This window comes from Cinclus cinclus, chromosome 19 (genome assembly GCF_963662255.1).
Source record: "Cinclus cinclus chromosome 19, bCinCin1.1, whole genome shotgun sequence".
Taxonomy (NCBI): domain Eukaryota; kingdom Metazoa; phylum Chordata; class Aves; order Passeriformes; family Cinclidae; genus Cinclus; species Cinclus cinclus.
This window is the reverse complement of record NC_085064.1, coordinates 4,359,064-4,380,997: the sequence shown is the minus strand read 5'-3', so window position 1 is coordinate 4,380,997 and position 21,934 is coordinate 4,359,064. Positions and strand designations below refer to the sequence as shown.

Here is a 21,934-nt window from a genome sequence, read left to right as displayed (position 1 = left end):
ACCCCCCCTGTGACCAAAGTCAGCTTTTCTGGGCCTCTACGAGCCCAGGTTGAAGTCAGGGACACTCTCTAACCCTACCTACGTGCCTCAAGAACACCCTTAGCACACAGGCAATGAGGCTCTTTACTCAGAGCTCCCCATGACTCAGACCTTAAAATGGTTCCAAATGTGTTCATCCATCAGCCCCTTTTGAACATCAGGGTGGGATATTTTTTGCCAGCCATAAGCTCTGGAAGAGAGGCAGCATTTGCCCAGATAGTAAATTTTTTTAACTTATGTGCACTTTCATTGGCTTCCTGAGTGGAGAAGCATCTTTTTATATCTCACTGTTAGTTACAGGGGTGCCCTTTGTTCTACAAGTGCCTTACACAAGCAAGACAGCCACACCTGCATTTTGGGACCCTGCCATTTCACTAGCTCTCACCATAACTAATTCAAACCACACCAGATGTTTCAAGAAGCTTTTCCACCCCAGGAGTAGAGCTTTCCAGAAAGCCTGCACTCTTGCTACCTCTCTAAACTGCCTGATAGACAATATTCCCCCTGAGACAAAGCAAAGGGTCTGGCCAGGTTGTAGATATGTGTGACACTTCCTTTAATTGATCCCAATAAGAGCCAAGGTAGAGATTTCTTGTTCTAGTGATGGGATCTAAACACCTCCCTGAATTCATCTTTGCAACCTGCTGTGGACTGAGGTACTTGTTAGAACTCCATTAGCTTTGTTTGTGGTGTAAATTATATGGAAATTTCCAGTGAAGAGCTGGGGGGGATTTTAGGAGAGAAGAAGAAAGAGCTTTCCAGTGGAATGGAAAGGAGACACCAGAAAGTGAAAGCACTGAAAGTCTGCAGGGAATTTACATGGCCAAAATCCTATTTGGCATTAATAGATACCACTGTAAAAAGCTCTCAACTCTGTCCTGCCCTTTCTTCTGATAGGTTTTTTTTTTTTTTTTTGCCATGCTGTTGATTTCTAACCACAGTTTAAAACAGCAAAGCCGCCCTGTGATTTCCTGAAGGTAATTTGCTTGTACAAGTTGGAGAGTTTTGCCCAAGAAATGTGCTTTGCACCACCCTGATGTATTCCTCCACTGTCCTGTCTGAGAGTACCCAATTAGCATATGTCAGTAATCATTTATCCCCACTGCCTGTCAGCTCGGAGCTGCTGCTGCGGCGATGGCAGCAAGAGAACATGACCGATCGCTGTTAAACAGATTGTGAGAGTCACACGAGATACTGGGGCAAGCCTCCTCTTTAGAGCTCCTCTCACCCCAGACCTTTCCATCACTGTTCATTTTTCAGCCTGGCTTTTGCTTCGTGCTTTCCTTTTTGTTTCATCCATGGCTGTGGTTGGGTTCCTGTCCCAGCCACAGCTCTCGAGTCTCCAAATCCTTCCTTCTGTTTCCCCTTTCTCTTCTTCTCCCTCTCCCTTCCTTCCCAGAGGCAGCATCCATGGAGGAGAGACAGCTCATTTTACACAGCCTGTGCAGATTTTCCATATTCCTCCTTTCTTACTGCGTTACCCTGGAAAGTTTGCCCTTCCCCAGCTGCACATCTAGCAGGCACAGCCCACGTTAGAACTTGGATCAAGGAATTTCTTACTCATTTGACCCGCAGTGCATGGTTTCCTCCATGGAAAAATAACTCCTCTTGAACATCCATAAATTCTTACCCAGTTAAAAGCAGTAACAACCTGGAGGAAGTTAAGGGTTCCAAAGACATTTGGTGGTCTCCAAACTGTTCTTTAACTACTCCTCTAAAGGTGGGTTCTGTAAATGTGATGGAATGGTTTTTGAAAGCCAGACTGACCTAACCCAGGGACTCCAGGAGTCAATGTCAGTCCCTACTTTACTGAGTTGACAATCAACCAAAACACTGCCTTTAATCCATGTAACACTCTCATCCTATTGTGCAAGAAGAATATGAAAAGCAACCACAAAAATGTCACTTCACAAAGAGCTTGTTAGCAGACTCAATCTCCATATTCTTATCAGCCTTTGGTGACTATGTCCTGCTCTGACCAGTGCAGAAGATATTCATGACTTGGGAAATGCTCCAGACCCTGGACAAGAATATTCAGAGACTCCATTGCCCTGACCACAGCCTCACTTTAAACTTTATTTCCATGTGATCCAAGGTTGGTTTGGGGTGCAGAGGTGTGATATTCCCATGCAACTCATCCTTCTGGTCACTCACTCACCTCATCATCTGTCATAACACCTTTCAGTCTGGCCTGCTCTGGGTCTGAGGGGACAGGGGCAGCAGGAAGGTGAGATTTTCCTTTAGACCCATGAAAATCATCAAGAAGGATTTTTTTTATTCTGACTGTGACCCCTTACAGACAGCTGCAGAAACTGGGCATGGATATCTCTGCTGGCTCTTAAACTGGGCTTTCCATTCAGTCCCTGGCACCATGAAAGCTTGCCTAAGAAGTGGAAAGAAGAAAACAAAGGAGCTTTTCCCTCACCACTAATTGCATCCGTTTGCTCCCTGCATTGTCAGAGCTGCATGACATTACATAGTCATTCAGTCAGTAAAGTATAGACAAATTGACTGTATTTTCATTTGGATTTAGGTTTCAGCCCCACTGCTTTAGAATAATGGCCCACACTGTTAAGCTAACAGGGTGATTTACAGGCTCTCCCACACCGGGTGCTCCTGCTCTCCTGTCGTCTCGCTCTGCAGGACTGACCTGGCCTGGGGTCTCCTGGGCCCCCCAGCTCACCAACAGAAGCAGGTCACAGGGAGCCAGTCCTGTCCTCATGGGCAGTTCATTAGGGAAAGTTGCTACATTGAAGTGGTTTTTATTTCTTTTATTTTAACTAAACCAAGCAGACATTAACTCCTTACTCACACCAACAAGATGTTTCTACTGCCCTCCTCTTCCTCAGCCACCCCACAAAGCAAACTGCCTTTGCCTTGCTTTGCCTGCAGTGACAATTCCAGGGCTCAGGTTTTGCCATCATGGCTGGGATTGTGCGTCAAAACTTAATTTATTTGTAGATGTGGGATTGCATTCCCTGGAAACTGTGCTCTCAAGCACCCAGCATGGATATAAATCACAGAGTCATAGAATAGTTTGGTTGGAAATAGACCTTCAAAATTATCTCATTCCAACCACCCTGCTGTGAACAGGGACATCTTCCACTGGACCAGCCTGGTCTGGAACACTTCCAGGGATGGGGCAGCCACAGCTTCTCTGGACAACCTGTTTCAATGCCTCACCATCCTCAAAGGGAAAATATTTTTCTAAACCTAGTCTCCTTCAGTTTGAACCCATTCTTCCTTGTCCTGTCACTCTAGGCTCTTGTAGATAGCCTTGCTCCATCTTTCCTGAAAGTTCCCTTCAGGTTACCCCAAAGCCTCCTCTGTTCCAGACTGAACAATCCCAACTCTCTCAACCTCCTGTCCCTGTGTCGCTCCTCACCAGCTGGCTCAGGCAGAATTGTGTCAGCCAAACTCTGGAAAGGACATTGCTGTCCAAATGCAGCATCGCCACCTGTGCCAGGACAGGGTGAGTCTCCAGCCACCTCCATGTGAATATCTGATAGTCACTATCCAAACCCGTAAGCCAATGTCGGCCAGCCCCAATATATTTCCAGGCCTCTATCAAGTCAAGAAGGATTCAGGACTCAAAGCAGCAACACAAGGACAAGAATTCACCAATGTGTCAAAACAACTCCGTGCACCTCCTGTCACTGACACACACCAAGGTTCTTCCTTTGCTCATTAGAGAATCCCAGCTCTCAGAGACACTCAGGTGGCTTGTTTACTTGACCAAGCAAGGGGAAGGAAAGAAAATGCAGCAACTTTGGACAAGACTTTTGTCACGGCGCGCTGCCTCCCCGAGCAGATGAAACGCGCGATATGAATAAGCGATAAGCAATTGACGAGCAAGTGTTCGGGTACCTTGGCAAAAGACTTAATTTGCAACCTGGCACAAAATCAAAGGCTCTGTCAACGGCTGAGCGGCTCTCCCGCGTATGCCTTGCATTACCTGGGAAAGCTCTGTCAGGTAAATTTCCACTGAAAGTAATTAGAGGAATCCCCACTGTATAAACTTTGCAGCAAAAATTCTGGGCTCCGGAATTTGATTCTCACCAGGGATCCGATTTCTGCTCACAGCCTGATCCTTCGTCAGAATTAACAGTTGAGGTTTAACACGTACACGCAAAAATGTTCCACATTTTTTTTTAATGCCTTACCTCTATTTTTGTCTATAGAGCTGAACTGACAAGCACAGCTCATGTAATCTTGCAGCTGTTGTCTTGTCAGAAAAGCCACAAATTCTGCTTAGATAACCTGGGCTTGATAGACACAGCACACAGGGCTGGCTGTTCAGGTGCAGCATTGGTCCTCCTGGCTTTGAGGACAGAAAAACTTCTGCAACTTGGAGCGTTATAAAACTCCTCTCCTGGGGCCTAAATAGTGCTTAAATAATAAAGCAATGAGTTCAAGAGCTTCCTGTCACCACACTACCACATCAACCCTCCCTTCCGCTGGGATTTTGGCTGACCAGAAAGAATTAAAATCAGTGCCAGCTGATGGTTGTTCAATGGCTCAAGTGACATGAGCTGGTGGCTCCCAGGCCTGCAGTAACAATCCAAAGCAGCACCACTGGCCTATGGCAGGCACAATGCAAACAGAGACCACAGCACCCTGCAGGGTTCCAAACAGGCAGCACAGACCCAGCTGCCCTGGGCGTGATCCCTGCACGTCTCCTCCTGGGCCACAGCTGAGTTTTCACCTCCCACAGCCCTTCCATGGCTGACTGCAGACTCTGGGCCCATCACTATCACTACATTTCCTTGCAGATTCTGGAGGTTTTCTTGTTTTGCCTCCACAGCCAAAGATTCCAGCAGTGCAATTGCTCAAATCACAGCAAAGCATTTTCATGATCCAGGTTTTCCCACTATTCCTTGTTGTGAACACTCAACCTCTCATCCCACCCAGTGCTGCCCTCTGTCTCAATATTTTGGTTGGAAGGAACCTTTAAGTGCAATCTAGTCCAGTTCCCCTGCAGTGAGCAGGGTCATCCTCAACCAGATTGTGTTTCTCAGAGCCCCATCCAACCTGACCTTGAATGGTTCCAGAGATGGGGCATCCACCACCTCTCTGGGCAATATGCTCAAGTATTTCAACACCCTCATTGTAAAAAAACTGCTTCTATTTTACCTCAGTTGAGCCTCTCTTAGTAAAAATCATTACCTGCCATGCTCAGCACTTCTTGTGCCTCCCTCAGAGACAGAGGGACCATCACTCCTCTGCCACTTCCATTGGTCTGGACATCTCCTGTCCACACAGGAAAACAATTCCCTCTTGTGCAGCCAGCTTTACAGCCTAAATCATCTCCAGGACAGGCTCCACCTACAACCAAACCCCAGTATCCAAAGACAGCACAAGGAACAATTGGCGACCAATTTCCACTGCTCTTCTGGAGATCCTCATCTGTGAAAGGACAGATTTTGGGTGCTCACAGCTTGTGGCAGAGTGAAACCACACCGCCTGTGTTGGGTTATGGGTGAGAACCTGCCATTGCTTCCAGTGCACAATTCCATAGAAATGCTTTTTAAATGGGGTTTCATTCATGGCCCTGTTCTGACTTCTGCAGAAATGCTATTTATCAAAACAACTTTAAGTAAAACTCTTGCCTGGCATGAAAAGGGTCAGGATTCAGATGTCAAGCACATGAGGTCAGTGTGAAAGCTGCCAGCTCTGGTCTGACCCTGAAACATCTGCCAGGGAGGTGGGGGGCACACACCAGAAAAGCTCCAGTGAGTTAATTCTTCTTTTGTGCTGTTGTCCAGACCAAATAACCAGTGAACCCCAGCAAATATCTGTAGCCATTATTTTTCAGAGAAAAAAAAAAAAAAAAAAAAAAACACAACCAAACCCAAATTTCCATGGGACATTAAATACAGCCAAAAATTGCCAAATACTATTTGAAACCTTCCTGGGCTTGAAGCAAATAAAGTTCACTTAGCCCAGGCTCCCTTGTCCTGCATTTCCCTCTATTCTTAGAAAAGTGGGGAGAGAAAAATCAACCCCATTCGTTAAGCCGGTTAAGCACGCTCCTGGCAGGAGAAACCACATTATTTGTAACCCTAATAATCCAACACTCACCTCTGAGCACAGCTCATCTTGGACAGAATAACGTCTGTTTTAAAAGTACCTGCCTCTCTCTAACTTGTCATGGCATTTGTTGACAACCCTATTGAAAGCCGCTCTCGATGCTGCTGTGAAGGATCTTTCAGCACCTCTTTCTCTTTCCTAGACAGTTTTTGAAAGGGAAGGGAAAAAAAAAAAAAAAAAAAAAAAAAAAGAAAAGAAAAAAAGAAAAAAAGCCATCAATACAGGGGGAAAAAGGCATCAGCAGCCAACATCGGCTGATGAAGCGCCTCACCTGGGCCCCCAGCACACCGCCTCCAATTAAATCAAAATGGTTTGTTTTTAATGGTCTTTTACACTGACAAGTGGGCTATCATTCCAGGCCTAGAGAGCTGTCAGGGAGCCGAGGCAAATCCTCCGTTGATAATGCCCAATGCTTCCAATTAGGAGCCGGGGCCGCTCCTGGCGCACTAACGATTCCCCAGCCTCCCCCAAGGCCCCTTCGGCGTTGGTTGTTTCGTCTTCCCTCTTCTTCCACCGCAAATTACTGACACAAAACGGAGGCGCCCCGGTGCCTCCTCACCACGCCGGGCCCCGGCCCTGTTGGATTTAATGAGGCGATGGAAGTTTTTGCGGATCTTTCGCTAAATTCTTTTCTTGTTTGACAGCTGCTTGAGTGTTGACCTTATAAAAGATTTAGTGTTTCTCATTATTTTCTGTCAAGCTTTACAAGCGGTGGCTTCGCTGGGAAAAAAAATCATTTGCATCTCGATGTGCGCGCACGGTTGTTTTTTGTTTTTTTTTTTATTTTGTCTGTATAAGGATGCTCAGCGCACTGAGCATCAGTGTGTGCACCCTACCCTTCTCTATATTGTTTATTTTACTCCCTCCTCCCTCTCTTTCCTGAAAAAAAATCCACTGTTTTATGTCGTTTAGGAGAGGAAAAATGAAAAAGAAAGGAAAAGGAAAAAAAAAAAAGAAAAGAAAAAAAAGACGAAATAATAGAGATTGGTTTCCTGTAAAGCTAGCACAGGAAAGTGTTTTGTCACCCGCTAAAAGGATTCGATCAAATGGATGATGGAGGAACGAGGCTGAGTCCCGGTGCAGCTCTGTTGTTAAAGTGAAAAATGGTGCAAGGCTGGGGAGATGCCTGGGAGCAGATGGGCAAAGCCAGGCAGGTGCTGGGAGAGGAACAGGGACAGCCACATCTCCATGGATCCTTCCAGGCCAGGAGGAGAGCCTGCTGCTGTTCATTCCCTGCTTCAGGCCTTTCAGTGAGTTCTTTCTCAAGTCACCACAAACCATTCAATGCAGCTCTAGTAATTAAAACTCCCCCCCCATAAGCTGAGCTTATTTTGCACCCACAGTGCCCAGCAGCTATGGCACCCACAAAACCCTGCTCAGTCTCTGGGATTTGCCACCATCAGGGGTGGTCCCACTTCCCTGCACCAGTTTAGCTTTTCTACATCTCACATGCAATTTATCAGCCCTCAATTAACACACCTGCCTCAATGTAGCCTCCAATTTAACACATTATTATAACTGTGGAGCCCTAAAGATAATACCCCCAAATACATATTTAAGTTAATGGCGTGGTAATTATTTTTCATCTAATTCTGTGAAGCAAACACTGACATCACAGTGTCCCAGCTGCAAAGGTCCTGCAGGTTTTCATTTGTCAGTAACAAATGCAATGAACGGCAGCAAAACATTGCTCCTCAGCAGCAGGAGCCCATGGCAGCTCCATCATCCTGCAAGGAAGACCTTTCAGCTTTTTCCTACAAACCATATCCCTGTCCTGCTGCAGCCAGTGCTCCAAACAAAACTCTGGCATAACAGTCCTTAACTGCAGCAGAGTTAATGGCAGAGATCATCAGCTGTCTCGAGGGGAGGTACCTTTGGGTTCATCATTTAAAATATGAATTAGAAGAACTGGAGATGAGGATTCATCACTGGCATTGACTGCTCAACACCAGTCTCTGTCATAAGACCTTTGACCCACCGACACCCTTGTCTGGACTCTAATGACTGGGAGGGTTTCTCATTTTTAAAGCAGCACTTGCCCCTGTCCTACACCTGGTGCTTCCCACTCACTCATGCTGAGGGCAGGAGCTGGCATCCTTCACAACTTCCTCAAGGCTCTGCTCACTTTCATTACTGCCAGTTGTGGCTCAGTGGGACATTTCTCACCCAGGAGCTTTGTACCAAGGTTGGAGTGAATAAACTGCGACTTCCTCTCCTATGGAATCAACCCCATGCCACGCAGAAATGTCCCTGTGCCCAGTTCCCAGCACTGGTGGATGAGGGAGCATGAGAGGGAGGCAGAGACACATTCAAGAGAAGCAGCTCAGCTGCCCTTACCTGCAAGCACTGGATTTTTCTAGCAATCCCAGCTGCAAGGGAAAAACTGCCACATCTTTAATAGCAGGTTGGAGTTGGAACAACCAGGGATTGTCCCTGCCAGCTCCCTGGGGTTACCCACCTACTTCAGCAGCCCCTGGTTCTGCCTTCACCACCCCTCCCTCCCCATGATTAGTTATGTCACTGCTGCTATTTGTGAGAAAGCAAAAACATCCAGAAACAGCTGTCTGAAGTTAGGCACTCAAATGCATATTTAAGTACCTGAACACCTTCCTCCAGAGAGGGGGAATAGCTAAATACGCTTTGTTTGTCTTGATTAATGAGATCACTACCAAGCTTTTCAGGGCAAAGACTGCTCTGTATTTTTACATATGCAAAACCTGACATCCAGCCAGCCTGAGCAGGGTGGGGAAAGCAGGAGGCAGCTCAGCACAGCCACACAAGGCAGATGTATGTATGTATGGCACAGGGAATTGTGCTGGGGCAGGCAGAGCCTGTGACCCCCCATGGAAAACACTGCAGTCTCAGTCACTGCATCTCCCGTGCAGGTTTGCTGCACACAGCCGTGTGTGAGTCCCTCTGCTCACCCCAAAGGGCCTGGGACCTTTCTATCCCCAGATTACTTCCCTTTTGTGTATTGCCATGGGCATTTTTTCATCCTGTCACCTCTCGAAGGTGATTCCCGGGGAGCTGCTGCTTTTCTGTTTAAGAGAGATTGTGTAAGAGCCCCTGACCTCGCCAGGGGCTTCTCTGGGAGCTGTGATCCCATCCTGGCCCCTCAATGAAGCACCCAAGTCCTGTGTTGCAGAAAACAAGTCATATTCATTTCAGGGCCCCCCTTAGGGCATGGCAGCCTTTGAAAATGTCACACAACAAACACACCATAATAAAATTGCAGGGTTTTGTTGCTAGAGCAGGATAAGAATCTCCTGAAGTCAATCAGAAAACTACTCCTCATTTTAAGCAGGTTAAGTGTTTAATGTCAGCTGGAGAAACGTCTCTCAGTCAGGCAAAAGCCCTTGTGCAATCCGCAGTCTCCTCCCTGTCTGTGCTTCAGCTGTTTTCTGTGGCTGGCTCTTGGCTGGAACCAATCCTCTCTCTGCTCCTTTCCTTATAGGCTGAGCCTCATCTCAGGACTTTTCCAGACCCTGACTCCCGTAAAAAGGCTCTCAGTGCCTCCCATTGAGGAGTGCCTGCTAGTGGTCCCCTTCCCCAGAGGGCCCCCACAGCGAGGACCATGCTGGGCACAGCCCTTGAACCCGGGGATTCCACAGGAAAAATACTTTCTCTCAGGCTTTACACAGTTATGCTAATGCACATAAAGCCAAATAAATCATAGACATAAGAGGAACAATTCTGTCTCAGCCTGTTCATTGCTTCATGTCAGTGGCACAACAGCAGCACAGTTCTCAGGATGCTCAGGAACAGGGCAGTGCCCACACCAGCACAGCCCCGCAGGGAAGGCAGGACAGGCTCCTTCCCTGCAGGTAATGGACAAATAGATTGGTGCAACCATATCCTAGCTGATATCAAATCCGTAATAGCTCATCAGTCCTCGTTTCTTTGCCAAAAAAAAAAAAAAAAAAATAAAAGTTTCTCATCAGTGCCTGATTCAGCAAAGCCATTGGCTGCAGGAAGGAATTCAAACACCTGCTTTGAGTGCTCTGCCAAACTGGGGCCTCACCACAGGCAATGCCTCTAAGGTGGCTCCAGCCAGCTCCACACTCATCCTCTAATAGCTGCTGGTGCCTGGAGTCCCTCAGGGCTGAGCCTCTTCAAGTACTCACTGAACAAACTCAAACTCTTCCAACACCAACTCAACATCACAGCACCCAAACCCACAGGTTCAATCAGGAATCAACATGTTTGGAATCCCATCTTCTCCCAGAGGAACATTTCACTTCAAATACCACTTGGCTAAAAGCACCATTGTTTAAACTGTGGATCTCTATTATTACAAATGGAATAATTAATAACTCCTATATAGTCTGCATCTCACATCTACCATCACAGCTCAGAGCTCACCAATTTTCTCAGCCAAATTCACCCTTCAACTGGAACTTGGAGAGCTCAGGTGTGTTCACCCCAGAGCTCTGGGGGGTGACATCTGCTGTGCTGGGTAGCCCCAGCTGCATCCTGAGCTTAGGTAGATGTCCAAGCATAACTTTGCCCCCACACCTCGGTGCTGGGATTAACCCAGCCCTCCATAAAGCCACCAGCAGCCAAAGGACTTGAAGAACCCATGCTGAGTTCAGGGCTCATTACCCCTCAGATGTCCAACCAAACCTCTATCCCCAAACAGAAGAATTCTTTATAGTGTTAGACTGCCATGCTCAAGATGAAACAACAAAGTAAACTTCAAGGACAGCTTTTCTTACCCCTCAGGACAACGAAGGCTCCCTAGTGGCTGCTCCAGCATTTCCCACATCCCCTCCTAAGGGTAGCTTGTACATCAACCTGCTCTTTTATAAGGAAGGAGCTGTAATAAACTCTACCCTGCCCACACCTGAGCTGAGGGAGGAACAAAATCACCTGCTCCACGCTGGGAAAACCCGGGTATGTGGTTGCCTCTTTTTAGTACAGGCCTCTAAATAAAACCCATCTAAAATAACGAGGGGGATAACAGCAGGGCTTGCCAAGCTGGCAGAGGTGGATTATAACCGAAGACCTTTCCCACCTCCCCAGGGAGGGAGGAAGCTGGGCCTTAAATGACTTGTCTTGCTAAAAATGACACTGTTTATGAGAGTGTGAGAAACCCAGGCACGAGGTTTGTCCTTCTGCCTGCTGGGAGCCACAGGCAGCTCTCAGCCCAGCCACAGCGTCTGTGTCCTCCTGCAACAGCCACTGAGGTCCCTGGGGAGTGCTCAGGGATGGAAACACCTCCAGAGTCCTGCCTGGCTGGGAAGGGCTGGCAAAGAACAGTGTGAACCAAGCCCCTGCAGAGCTGCTGGTTGGGACAGCAAACCACCAAAGAGACCAGAAACCCGAAAATCATCAGACAAATAAACAAAGTGCTTTCAGGAGACAACTCTCAGTGAAGCTCAGAGCCGACAGATCTGCCCCACTGCCCCCGAAATGCCGGGCAGGGCCGTGCCCCGAATGTCCCCGGTGTCGCAGCTCGGAGGGGCAGCGCGGGGCATCCCTGCACCCACCGCAGCCCTGCCCGACCCCGACCCGTCCGAGCCGTGAGTCAGCGTGTCCCCGCTGCCCGTGCGGGGTCCCGGCCCCCCCGCCGCCCCCGCTCCTTGTCCTGCAGTGACACCCACCGGTAAGGACCGGGCTTCTACCGCTGCTGCCGCAGCTTCCCTGCCGCCGGGCCCGCCTCCTCCCCGGCTGGCTGTCCCCCCTCTTTCTGCCGCTCGCCCCAGCCCCGAGCCCTCCTCTCTCTCCTGGCGATGCGTTCGTTCGGTTACCGGAGCATCCCAGCGGAGCCCGAGCATCCCTCGCTGTGCCGGCTGGGCACGGCCCTCCCGAGCACCCAGCCGGCCTTCAGGAGGAGATTCAGTGCAGCGGAGCCTCCGGGGATTCCTCCCTCGGCCAGACCCTTCCAGGACACCGGGCTGTGTGCATCGCCGGCAGATGTTTCTGGATTAACTCTTGCTCAGTCGCCGGCACAGCTCAGCAGCCTCTGGCCCAGCTGTGGAAGGGGTCCCGTGGCCAAAGCCTCTGGGAACAGCTGGGTCAGCCCTGTCCCTTGGCCCCAAGGCCAAACCTGCGCTGGTGACGGGAACCAGGAGAGCCCAGCCCTGCCCATCAGCAGATGAACAGCAACTCCCAAAGCTGTCACAGTCCTAAATCCACCCCTGGATCGTGACTGAGGCTTGTGAGGTGACTGCGAATCCAGGTGGCATCAGGGATCTCCTCCTGACTGATGTATTTGAGAGCAGGAACAGTCTGGAAATCGGGGTTTAAGGGCAGGCACGCAGAGGGAAGGAGCGTGCACTGCTCAGTGGTTTGTGCATAGGATTTCCTGTCTGTGCTGGGAGCCACAGACAAATCACTGCAACCCCACTGGTCCAGGGTCTGGTGATGTAGGAGGGACACCACATATGGGCAGAATAGGGCACATTTCTGCCTTGGAGAGTCTAGTTCTGCAACAATTTAGTAAAAAAATAGCATTAATAGTAGAAATAGTAATAATAACATTAATGTCAGCCACACTGACATTAGAATATGAGTAGCAGTGCATCTGTAGCTGCTGAGAGCCCCAGGTATGGCCTAGGAGTGACATATCTGTCCCCAGGGCCTTGGCTGGCCATGGCACAACACAGAGCCTGCTCTGGGATGAGGATTGTGCCCCCTACACAAATACCCCCCAAAATCTTGCACATCATCAGAAAGTTGGTCTAATATGGGGACTTCCACGTGGTTATTTGAAGGCAGGTACTTTATTCAAGAGCAAGACTCACCAGCTCAAACCCGTCCCTGCATGGCTGATCCAAATCCTGATTCTGATACCACTCCCAGCCCTGCTGCCTCTTCCAGTCCCGTTCCTGGTCCCAAATACAACCTCAGCGCTGGTCCTGATCCCAGTGTAAATTTCCAACCCAAATGTGGTCTCCTGGTTGAACAGGAGGCTGCCAGATCCCAAAAACCAACACAAACACTGCAAGGAGCTGGCAAATGCCATCGGCATCTTGGCACCATTTCTCAGCAGGACCAGTTCCTGCACATTCATTGCTCTGCTCCAGTCCAAAGGGACACTTGGCCCAGCTCTGTGGATGGAGGACACTGCAAAACTGACCTGGTCCCCCAGACCCGGGTCTCTGTGCTGGGAGGGAGATCGGGCAGAGCAGCAGCAGGAGCCCCTGACCCAGGGACAGGGAGGATGAGCAGCCCCCAGCACGGGCATGTTGCATCCCCGGGGCGGGGGCGGGCTGAGACCGGGACTGATGCTGATTTTGTTCCTGGGTTCGTCCTGCTCTAAAGTTCTTTTGTTCCGCTGCCCCGATCGCAGCCGGCCCCGAGCCTGCAGGGCCGAGGGCAGGAGGTGCTGGGGGCCCTGCCTGAGCCGCTGCCCGACAGCTGGCAGCCGGGCTGCCCCAGGGGGGCTCTCCCCTCCTTGGTCGCCTCCAAGCTGCCGGCCAAGGACGGCTTTGGAAGAGGGACAAGATGCAGCTGACTGGTCGGGAAGGTGGGGAACAGAAGAAACCTAGTATTTGAGAAATAACCAGCGACATCGCAGCTTCACGCACCCGGGTGTGGACATTTTCCTATCTCCGCGGCGAAGGGTCTATCCACGGGGGGGGGTGAAAAAAAAACCAAACAAACTAAATAAACCCTCGAGGAGACAGCGGCCAGTGTGACCAGGAGGAAGGTGGGAATCCTGCGAGATCCTCTCTCCAGCCCGGGAGACCAACAAGAGCAAACCCCCGACGGGGCGGGAGGGAGGAAAGTTGGCTTCTCCGGCAGGAACGGGCAGGACGGGGTAGCCCTGCCTGAGGCCATCGGTGTTTTATTTAATATGCGATTGACGGCAGAAAAAAAAAATCAGCTCTGAGCGCGGTCCCTTCCCAGTCGCACCAGTAGGTACCGCCGCTGGGCGCTGGCAGAGCGGGCAGAGCGATGCCCGGTCCTCGCCGCTCCGGCAGCGCTGGGCGAGGGACGCGGCTGCCCGGCGGCCCCGTGGACCTCTCTGCTCGGCCACAAACGATTTCCAGGGATGCAACGAAATTCGCAGCTTCGAGGCTCATCTCGAGCTCGGAGCAGCCGCCTCAGTGCTGGGGGTTTGGGGAGGGTTTCGGTGCTTTTTCTTTCCGTTTTTTTTTTCCTATTTTTTTTTTTCTTTCCTATATTTTTTGGTTTTAATTTTGACGCCCGGCAAAACTTTTCCCTGCTCGGGAGGGAGCGGCAGATCAGCTAATTGCGGGGGGAGGCGCGCAGAAAGCAGTAACCCCTCGACAACCCACCCAACACACACCCCCCCCCGCCCTCCACGGCTAATCATCCCATTAAGAGCCCCATCAGCGGGATAATGACAGCAAAAGAGGGCGGAAACCGCCCGGAAAGCGCGGGGATCCGGGCGACAATTAATTCCCGTTAATCAAGCTCCAAGGTGTCGCCTGTTGGGGAGCGACATCCCCCAGAACGCCTGGCGGCCAATGGGCGCGTTCACACGGGGCGGGTGCGGGGTGCCTGGGTCCCCCATCCGGAGCGGCCCAAATTCAGCTTTTCTCCCCATTTCCCCCGTTCCCCCCTCGGGGAGGGCGCGGCGCTCCCGCCGCTGGCCGAGGTGCTGAAGGCACCGCCGGCTCCGGAGCGACTCCGGCGCTGTCCCAGGTGCTGCGGGCTCCGGAGTGACTCCGGTTTCCCCTCCCCGGCGCTGTCCGAGGTGCTGGCGGGGAAGGGGGGCGCCACGGCGGCCCGGCGACTGGCCACCCCCTCCGCCCTCCCCTCGCCCTTCCCCATTGATTTCTGGATCATTAAGTGGTTAAGGCGCTGCGAAGCCTTCACTATCGATCGCTGCCTCCCCACCTCCGGCTGGGAGCCCCCGGGCTGCCCCCCAGCCCCGCGCCGCCGCGGCTCCGGGCACGGGTGGGGTGGCCGGGACCCCGGGTGAGGTTGGGGTCCGTCCCCCCTCACCCCACCCCTTTCGCGGCCAAAGTTTGACTCTGCCTCCTCTCCCCCCTCTCCTGTCTGTCTGTGAGTGCAGCTGGGAGCGATGCTGAAGACGGAGCAGCCCTGGATCTAACGCGCGGCGCCTCGGAGAGCCTTGCAGCAATTGTTGCCCGGATCCCAGACTGAACTTTGCTCCTTTTTTTTTTTTTTTTTTCCTTCTTACTTTTTTTTATTCCTTTTTCTTTCGTCGTTTTGTCTTTCCCTCCTGTTATTGTTAATTATCATTATCAACCCGCTTCCGCCGCGCCCTCCCCGCCAATGCCCGTGTGAGCGCCGGCACCTCGCGGGGGCCATGGAGGGCTCCACCGGGTTTGGGATCGACTCCATCCTCTCCCACCGAGCCGGCAGCCCGGCCGTGCCCAAGGGGGACCCGCTGGTGGGGGACGGCCGGTCCCCGCTGGAGCTGAGCCCCCGCTCGGAGGGCAGCAGCGGGTGCCCCTCGCCCCGCTCGCCGGGCCGCGAGTGCCTGGAGGCGGCGGTGCCGCGGCCGGGCCTGGATGCGCATCTCCAGCCGGGGCAGGTCTCGGCTCCCTCGCAGTCCCGGACCGTCACCTCCTCCTTCCTCATCAGAGACATCCTGGCCGACTGTAAGCCCCTGGCCGCCTGCGCGCCTTACTCCAGCACCAATGGACCTCACGGCGGGCAGGAGCCGGCGGGCAGGATCCCCACCAAACCCGGCGAGGATTTTAGGGAGAAAATGGAAAAAAACACCAGCGGCTCCTCGTCGGACTCGGAATACAAAGGTAAGAGCGGCTCACCGCGCTGGGCTGTGCAGGGCAGCCCGGACCCACAGCCTGCGCCGGCCCGGAGTCCCCGCAGCTCTGGGATCTCGCTGCGGACCCGGGTCCAGCGCGCCCCGCTCACGGGAGGTCACGGGTTCGGTCACTCCCGAAATGACCGAGGGGTCGGCACCGGCTTGGGGTAACTTGGGGGTTCGGGACTCGGCGGGGCTCGGCCGGGTGGAAGGAGTTGGGGCAATCGGCGCTTCATTAAACGCGCCCGGGGGATGCTCCGGGGCCGCCTTCTGCCGCAAAGATCCGGCTGTGCCGTTCTACCCGCGGGGAAAGGAGAAGCGGAGATGGATTTCTGCCTGAGGGGAAAAAAACAAAAACAAATAAACAAGCAAAAAAAAAAAATCAAACTAACAAACTAACCTAAAATAAACAAGCAAAACCAAAACCGTAATGTAATAAAATAAAATAAAATAATCACGGATTTGCCAGGTATTTCCCTGCTCCGGTGAGAAACGAACAAGCCCGTCGGCGGGGTTTGATTCGATTTTTGTTGTTTGTATTATTATTTTGGTAATCATTCAAAACCGAGCAGTGCGGACAGGGAGCCGCGGGCCGCATCCACAACGCTGGTGGGGCTGGATGCGGCGGCTGCTCGCCCCGGGCCGGGGGCTTCGGCCTCCCGGGTCCCCGCAGCCCCTTCCCGGCCTCCCCCTGCGGCCGTCGGGGCAGGGAGAGGCGCAGGAGCAGCGCGGGGAGATTTGGGGTCAGACCTCGCCCCTCGGAGCAGTTTATCCTGGGTGCCTTCCCCATCCCACCCTCATCATCTCTGCAAAAACTTTTCCCCGGGAAAACTGTTCGCCGGCTGTTTGTGAGGGAAAGGAGAGGAGATCCATCGAGCTGGGCGGAGAAAAGGGAGGCGATGGCACCTTGCGGGGCCGCTGAATTTGGGAAAATTGGCAGGAAAAAATGGGGGAAAGGCTGAGCCCCGTCCTGGCTACAGCTGCACCCTGGGCCCGCCCGGGAGCCGCTGGGCTGAAATCTGGTTCATGGAGGAAGAAATATTCTCCCAGTTAAGCCTCCAAAGGCGTCGGCAGGCTGTGGACATCACGGGGCGATTTTCACTCCAAACGAAGGATGGAGCCCGGGGTGGAGCTGGAAGTGCCCCGGGTGGAATCCTCGGCCCCACCGCTTTGCAGGGCCGGCACTGGGAACAGCCGCGATTCCACCTTGGCGTTTGTTCTCACTTCCTACAACCTGCCCGAATTCCTTCAGCTCTTCTCCCCTTGCCCCAAATCGCTGAGACGAGAAAGAAGAGAGGGGAGAGAAGAAAAGCGGGTTCACCGCATCCCCCTGAGCCGGCCGAGCCCGGGGCTTCGGCTCCTTTCCCGGAGCCCCTCGGCTCCTCTGCTGTCCTTGCGGCGGGACAGCCACGGGCACGCTGCAAATGCCGTTAAAATGAGGGAAAACATCCATTAAATTGCGAGGGAAACACCGCTTAAATTTGGGGCAAAAACCCCCCACTGCTTAAATGGAAAGAGAAAAAGACTATTTAAGCGGAGGAAAAAAAAAAACCAAAACCAGTTTAAATGGAGAGGAAAGCACTGTTTAAATGAGGTAAAACCCCCGCATCAGTGGAGGAGCGGGTGAAGAACCCCGCTCCCAGAGTGATCCTTTTTGTGCCGCTGTGGATATAGCCTTTCCTGGGGTAAAACGCCCCAGATTTACTCTGCAAAAGGGGTTGTGAAACTGGGCCTAACCCCCAGCGGCCAAAGTGCCGGAAAAACCCATCATATAATTTTTTATATGTATATATATATGTGAATATATATATATATAATTTTTTTTTTTAAGCTAGGAACAGCCAGGGGCCGATCCGGACCGAGCAGGGAAGCCGCCACCGCCGTTCCTGCGGCCCTTTGGCGAACAGAAACTTTTTAGGAGCCGAGGATCAGCCCAGGGGCGGGGGGTGGATTTTCCTCCTCGGGATGCGAGAGGTCAGACCCGCTTTACTTCGGGAAAAAGTCCACACAAACTTTCGGGCCGTTCCCGGGAGAGAGCGGGGCCGATCCCCCTGCCCGGTTCCGGCGGGTCGGGGCTGCCGCTTTCCCGGGAACCGGGACTGGATCTCCCCACCCCAAGCATCGTCCCCGCCTCGTTCTGCCTGCTCGGCCAGAGCCGGGATTTCTGGTTGAAGGGTTTCACTCCCCGGTGGCTCAATTAACCGGATTATTGTCTTCCTACAGAGAGAAATCAGCTCGCGTTCGGCTCCAGCCTTGTCCCTACTCATCCCCGCCACCAGTAAATTTAACATAAACCTCTAAGAAAAAAAAAAAAATAAAAACAAACCCAAACGCCGCCGATTTGTAGAAATCGAGCCTATTTGATCCATAATCTCCTCTAGGAGGGTGGAGAAGGCGAGCACAAGCAGGAATTTATTTTTCCCCTTTTATTTTTGTTTCTGCTCCATAATTTTTCCATCACCCTCCAACATCTTGCGGTGTAAATTCCCGCATCGCTCCGCAGGCGCGTATGCACGGACCGCGCTAACAAACCGCCACGAACCCCTCTCATTCGGCCTTTTAAAAAATAAATTACAGCCCGGGCTGTTTGCGAAGTGCTTTCCCCAGTGTTTCGTTGTGCGCCCTGGTGAAGGAAGGTTTGTTGCGTGCCCCGGCAGCATCCCCGGGAGGACGGAGGCTTCTCCGCTGAAGGGAAAGGCAGGACCAGCACGGCAACATCCTCCTCCAAAAAACGTGGGCTCGCAATTTTCATTCTTTTGGTTGGTTTGGTTTGGTTAAAAAAAAAAAAAAAACAAAACAAAACAAAAAACAACAAAAAAGAAAGAGAGAGAGAGAAAGATATATAGAAAAAAAAGGAAAGATAAAATAGCCAAGCATCAAGAAAGGTTTTGAGTTCGGGGGAATAAGCCCAGAGGAAGGTCCTGCCCCGTGAGAAAGGAGGGAGATCAGGGGAGGTCTGGGCAGGAGGGCACCGAGGGTTCTCTCGGCACAGTCCAAAGCTCCTGCTCCGATCCCAGGCCCTCGGGACGGGGAAAAGCCGGGCCTGGCTCGGGGAGCCCCCGAGTTCCCTCAGGCAGCCGGGGTTAAAATTTAACGGGGGTGCAGAGCAAACGTGCTGTGAACCCCACTCGGACCCGAGCCCCTGCACCGGGTCACCCCCTTTTCTGAGAGTAATTCCTTTGCTGCTCTGACCTGGCCTCTCTTCCTCCCTCTCGGCTCAGTGAAAGAAGAAGGGGACCGAGAGATCTCCAGCTCCCGGGACAGTCCCCCGGTGCGGCTGAAAAAGCCGCGCAAAGCCCGCACCGCCTTCACCGACCATCAACTGGCCCAGCTGGAGCGCAGCTTCGAGAGACAAAAATACCTGAGCGTGCAGGACAGGATGGAACTGGCCGCCTCCCTCAACCTCACCGACACGCAGGTGAAAACGTGGTACCAGAACAGAAGGTAAAAAATGCACCGTTCCCTCCTGCCCACAGCGCCGGGATCCCGCCCTGCTCCCCTCCCCGGTCGCGCACCCCCAAACCAGGCAGAGTTTTTGCACCCCACAACCACCCCGTCCCTCCACAGGGGTGATGTCCGTCCCCTCCCCGCCTCTCCCGAGGCTTTTTACCCCAAAGTCAAGGGGAGAAAAGCGACGCCGAGGCCGGGCGGGTGTGGGGAGGGGGGGAACAATCGGTGCCCCCAGCCCCGGCAAGGCGGGGAGGCAGGACCGGGCTTCCAGCTAAACACAACGGCATAACACATCGGTCCATTAATAATGGATACCAATTACTGCTTTGGGCATCAATAATTAACACCCTTTACAGTAATTACACAATTATTATTATGATGAATAATTTACTGGTGGAAATAGGTTTTAGCGCTTCAGCGACAAATCTGTAAAAGGGCTGGCGACGCGGTGGCTTCAGTGGGTTTGTCGGGACATCGCCAGCCCCGACCATTGCCACGGCCACCAAACGAGGGACCCACGGCTGCAGCCCCCGCCCTGTCCCCTCGCTCGCTCCAGGGTTTTACCCTCCCTCCTCATCGTTTCCAGTCCCACTTCTCCGTCTGCAAAGATCCCCCCACGTCGGGGATTTGGGGAAGTTTAGGGGCGGCGGGGTACGCTGTGATCACCCCTTCTCTCCCCAAATCTCTCCTGCAAGGACACGCCAGAGCCGAAACTGCGCTCCCAGCCCCTTCTCCAGCCCGGCCCGCCGGCGGCGAGATCCTCGGGCTGGGGCTTCTTCACGAGATCGGCACACACACGTATATATATAATATATATATAATTACATATATATACTTATATATATATACATGCCTATACCGATATATACGCACATAAATATACAAACACATATATATATATTTAGACACAGAGGTGTGTCTAATATATATGTGTATATATATATATATATATATATGTGTGTGTGTGTGTGTGTGTGTGTGTGTGTGTGTGTGTGTGTGTGTATATAAATCGCAAACGAATTCCCCAGGACCCTGGGAGCCTGCCCCACGCCTGTCCCCCCATGGGACTCCCGAGCAGCCTCCCGAGCGGCCCGGCCCGGTCCCAGCAGTCCCGGCCGGGGAGGGGGTCCCGGAACCCCGGGCGGTGGAGCGGGGTCTGCCGCTGCCTCGGGTCGGAGCATCGCGGTGGTCGCAACATCCGCGCTCGGATTCCCCCGTGTCATCCTCGGCTCGTGTGGCAATCTGGGATTTACACCCCCAGGAAGGGACTGAAATGTTCGTGGCGGTTTTTGTGGCCGGGATTCACATCCCGCCGTTGGATCCCAGGCGGGCTGTGGCTCCGGTGCCCCCGGGAAAGCTCCGTGGGCGCTCACGCCGGGCTGCCGCGGCGGGAACGCCAGGGAGATAAGCTCCCTCCCCCCATTAATGGGGTCTGCATCCCATCCCATTAAATCCCATCACATCCCGTCCCATCCCTGCCTTACAGGGGAGGCCGGCCCTGGGAGCCAGCGGTGGGAGCGGGGATGCAGAACCGGGGGAAGAGGGGTACGCAAAGGGTAAAAAGAGCCCGGCAGCGGCTTTGGGAGCATCCCTCCCCTCCTTGACCCCTTCTCTCCACTTGCCCCCACAGGACCAAGTGGAAAAGGCAGACGGCCGTGGGCCTGGAGCTGCTGGCTGAGGCCGGCAACTATTCAGCCCTCCAGAGGATGTTCCCCTCGCCCTACTTCTACCCGCAGAGTTTGGTCTCCAACCTGGACCCCGGCGCCGCCCTCTACCTGTACCGCGGACCCAGCGCGCCGCCCCCCGCCCTACAGAGACCCTTGGTGCCCCGCATCCTCATCCACGGACTGCAGGGCGGCAGCGAGCCCCCGCCGCCCCTGCCCCCGCTGCCCGGTGTCCTGCCCCGGGCTGCGCAGCCCCGGTGAGCCCCGGCCGCCCGGGCAGCCCCGCCGGCACCCACAGACCCGGAGGGGCTGGAGGGGACCACCCCACACCTCTGGGGCCGCGCGAGCAAGAGACAGACTCCCGCTCATCCCCAAATATATATATATATATATAAATATATATATATAATTATAAATGAGACCACCCCCTCCTTTTTTAAAATAATATATAAAGAATGCAAGAATCAAGGACAGGCTTGGCAGGACGGAGCCGGCAGAGCTGCCCCTCACCCCGCGGGGCACTCGCCACCTTTACCCCCTTGTGCCCCCGACGGGCAGCGGGGCCGCTGCGTGTCCCCCACCTCGGCATGGGACGGCGCCGGGAGCACGGGCGGGGGGCGGATGCTCCGGGGGGGCTTCTCTTCTCCGCCCCCTCCCCAGGAACAGGCAGGGGAGCCGAGCCACGCCTGCCCCGGGCGGCTCCGGGGAGACCCCTCCCCGCTTTCCCCGGCTTCCCGACCGGGTCCCACCGCCGGGAAGGACCGTGGGGTGGGCCGGGCCGACGGTCCCAGCGAGACTTTGGGACGTCCGTAACTAAAACTAAAAAAAAAAAAAAAAAAAAAACCAAAAAAAAACCAAAAAAACAAAAAACAAAAAAAAAACCCCAAAAAAACAACAACAAAAAAACCACAAAAAACCCTACCAAAAAAAAAAACAAACAAAACAAGACCCCCACCTCCCCCCCAAAAAAAAACCCTAAAAA

General features: G+C 53.0%; 2 protein-coding genes across 2 annotated transcripts in view; both read left to right on the top strand.

Moving 5' to 3' along the window:
- The window catches only part of CFAP77 (cilia and flagella associated protein 77), a 57,878-nt gene extending 47,403 nt beyond the window's left edge, over window positions 1-10,475 (top strand). The window contains exon 6 of the mRNA XM_062505647.1: window positions 9,584-10,475. Coding sequence (XP_062361631.1) covers window positions 9,584-9,652 — 69 coding nt within the window. The 3' untranslated portion in view covers window positions 9,653-10,475. The remainder of the gene's footprint in view (window positions 1-9,583) is intronic.
- Window positions 10,476-14,883: 4,408 nt separating this feature from the next.
- On the top strand, window positions 14,884-21,213 carry BARHL1 (BarH like homeobox 1). The gene is made up of 3 exons (XM_062505744.1): window positions 14,884-15,827; window positions 19,060-19,282; window positions 20,919-21,213. Exons 1-3 carry the CDS (start codon window positions 15,377-15,379, stop codon window positions 21,211-21,213), a joined length of 969 nt encoding a protein of 322 aa, XP_062361728.1. The 5' UTR covers window positions 14,884-15,376.
- Window positions 21,214-21,934: the final 721 nt, after the last annotated feature.

Excerpts from the sequence above, each read along its gene's own strand:
- BARHL1 (XM_062505744.1), top strand. The coding sequence starts at position 15,377 with ATGGAGGGCTCCACCGGGTTTGGGATCGACTCCATCCTCTCCCACCGA. Across the intron at positions 15,828-19,059 it reads GTCGGACTCGGAATACAAAG|TGAAAGAAGAAGGGGACCGA; the intron begins GTAAGAGCGGCT and ends CTCTCGGCTCAG. Across the intron at positions 19,283-20,918 it reads ACGTGGTACCAGAACAGAAG|GACCAAGTGGAAAAGGCAGA; the intron begins GTAAAAAATGCA and ends TTGCCCCCACAG.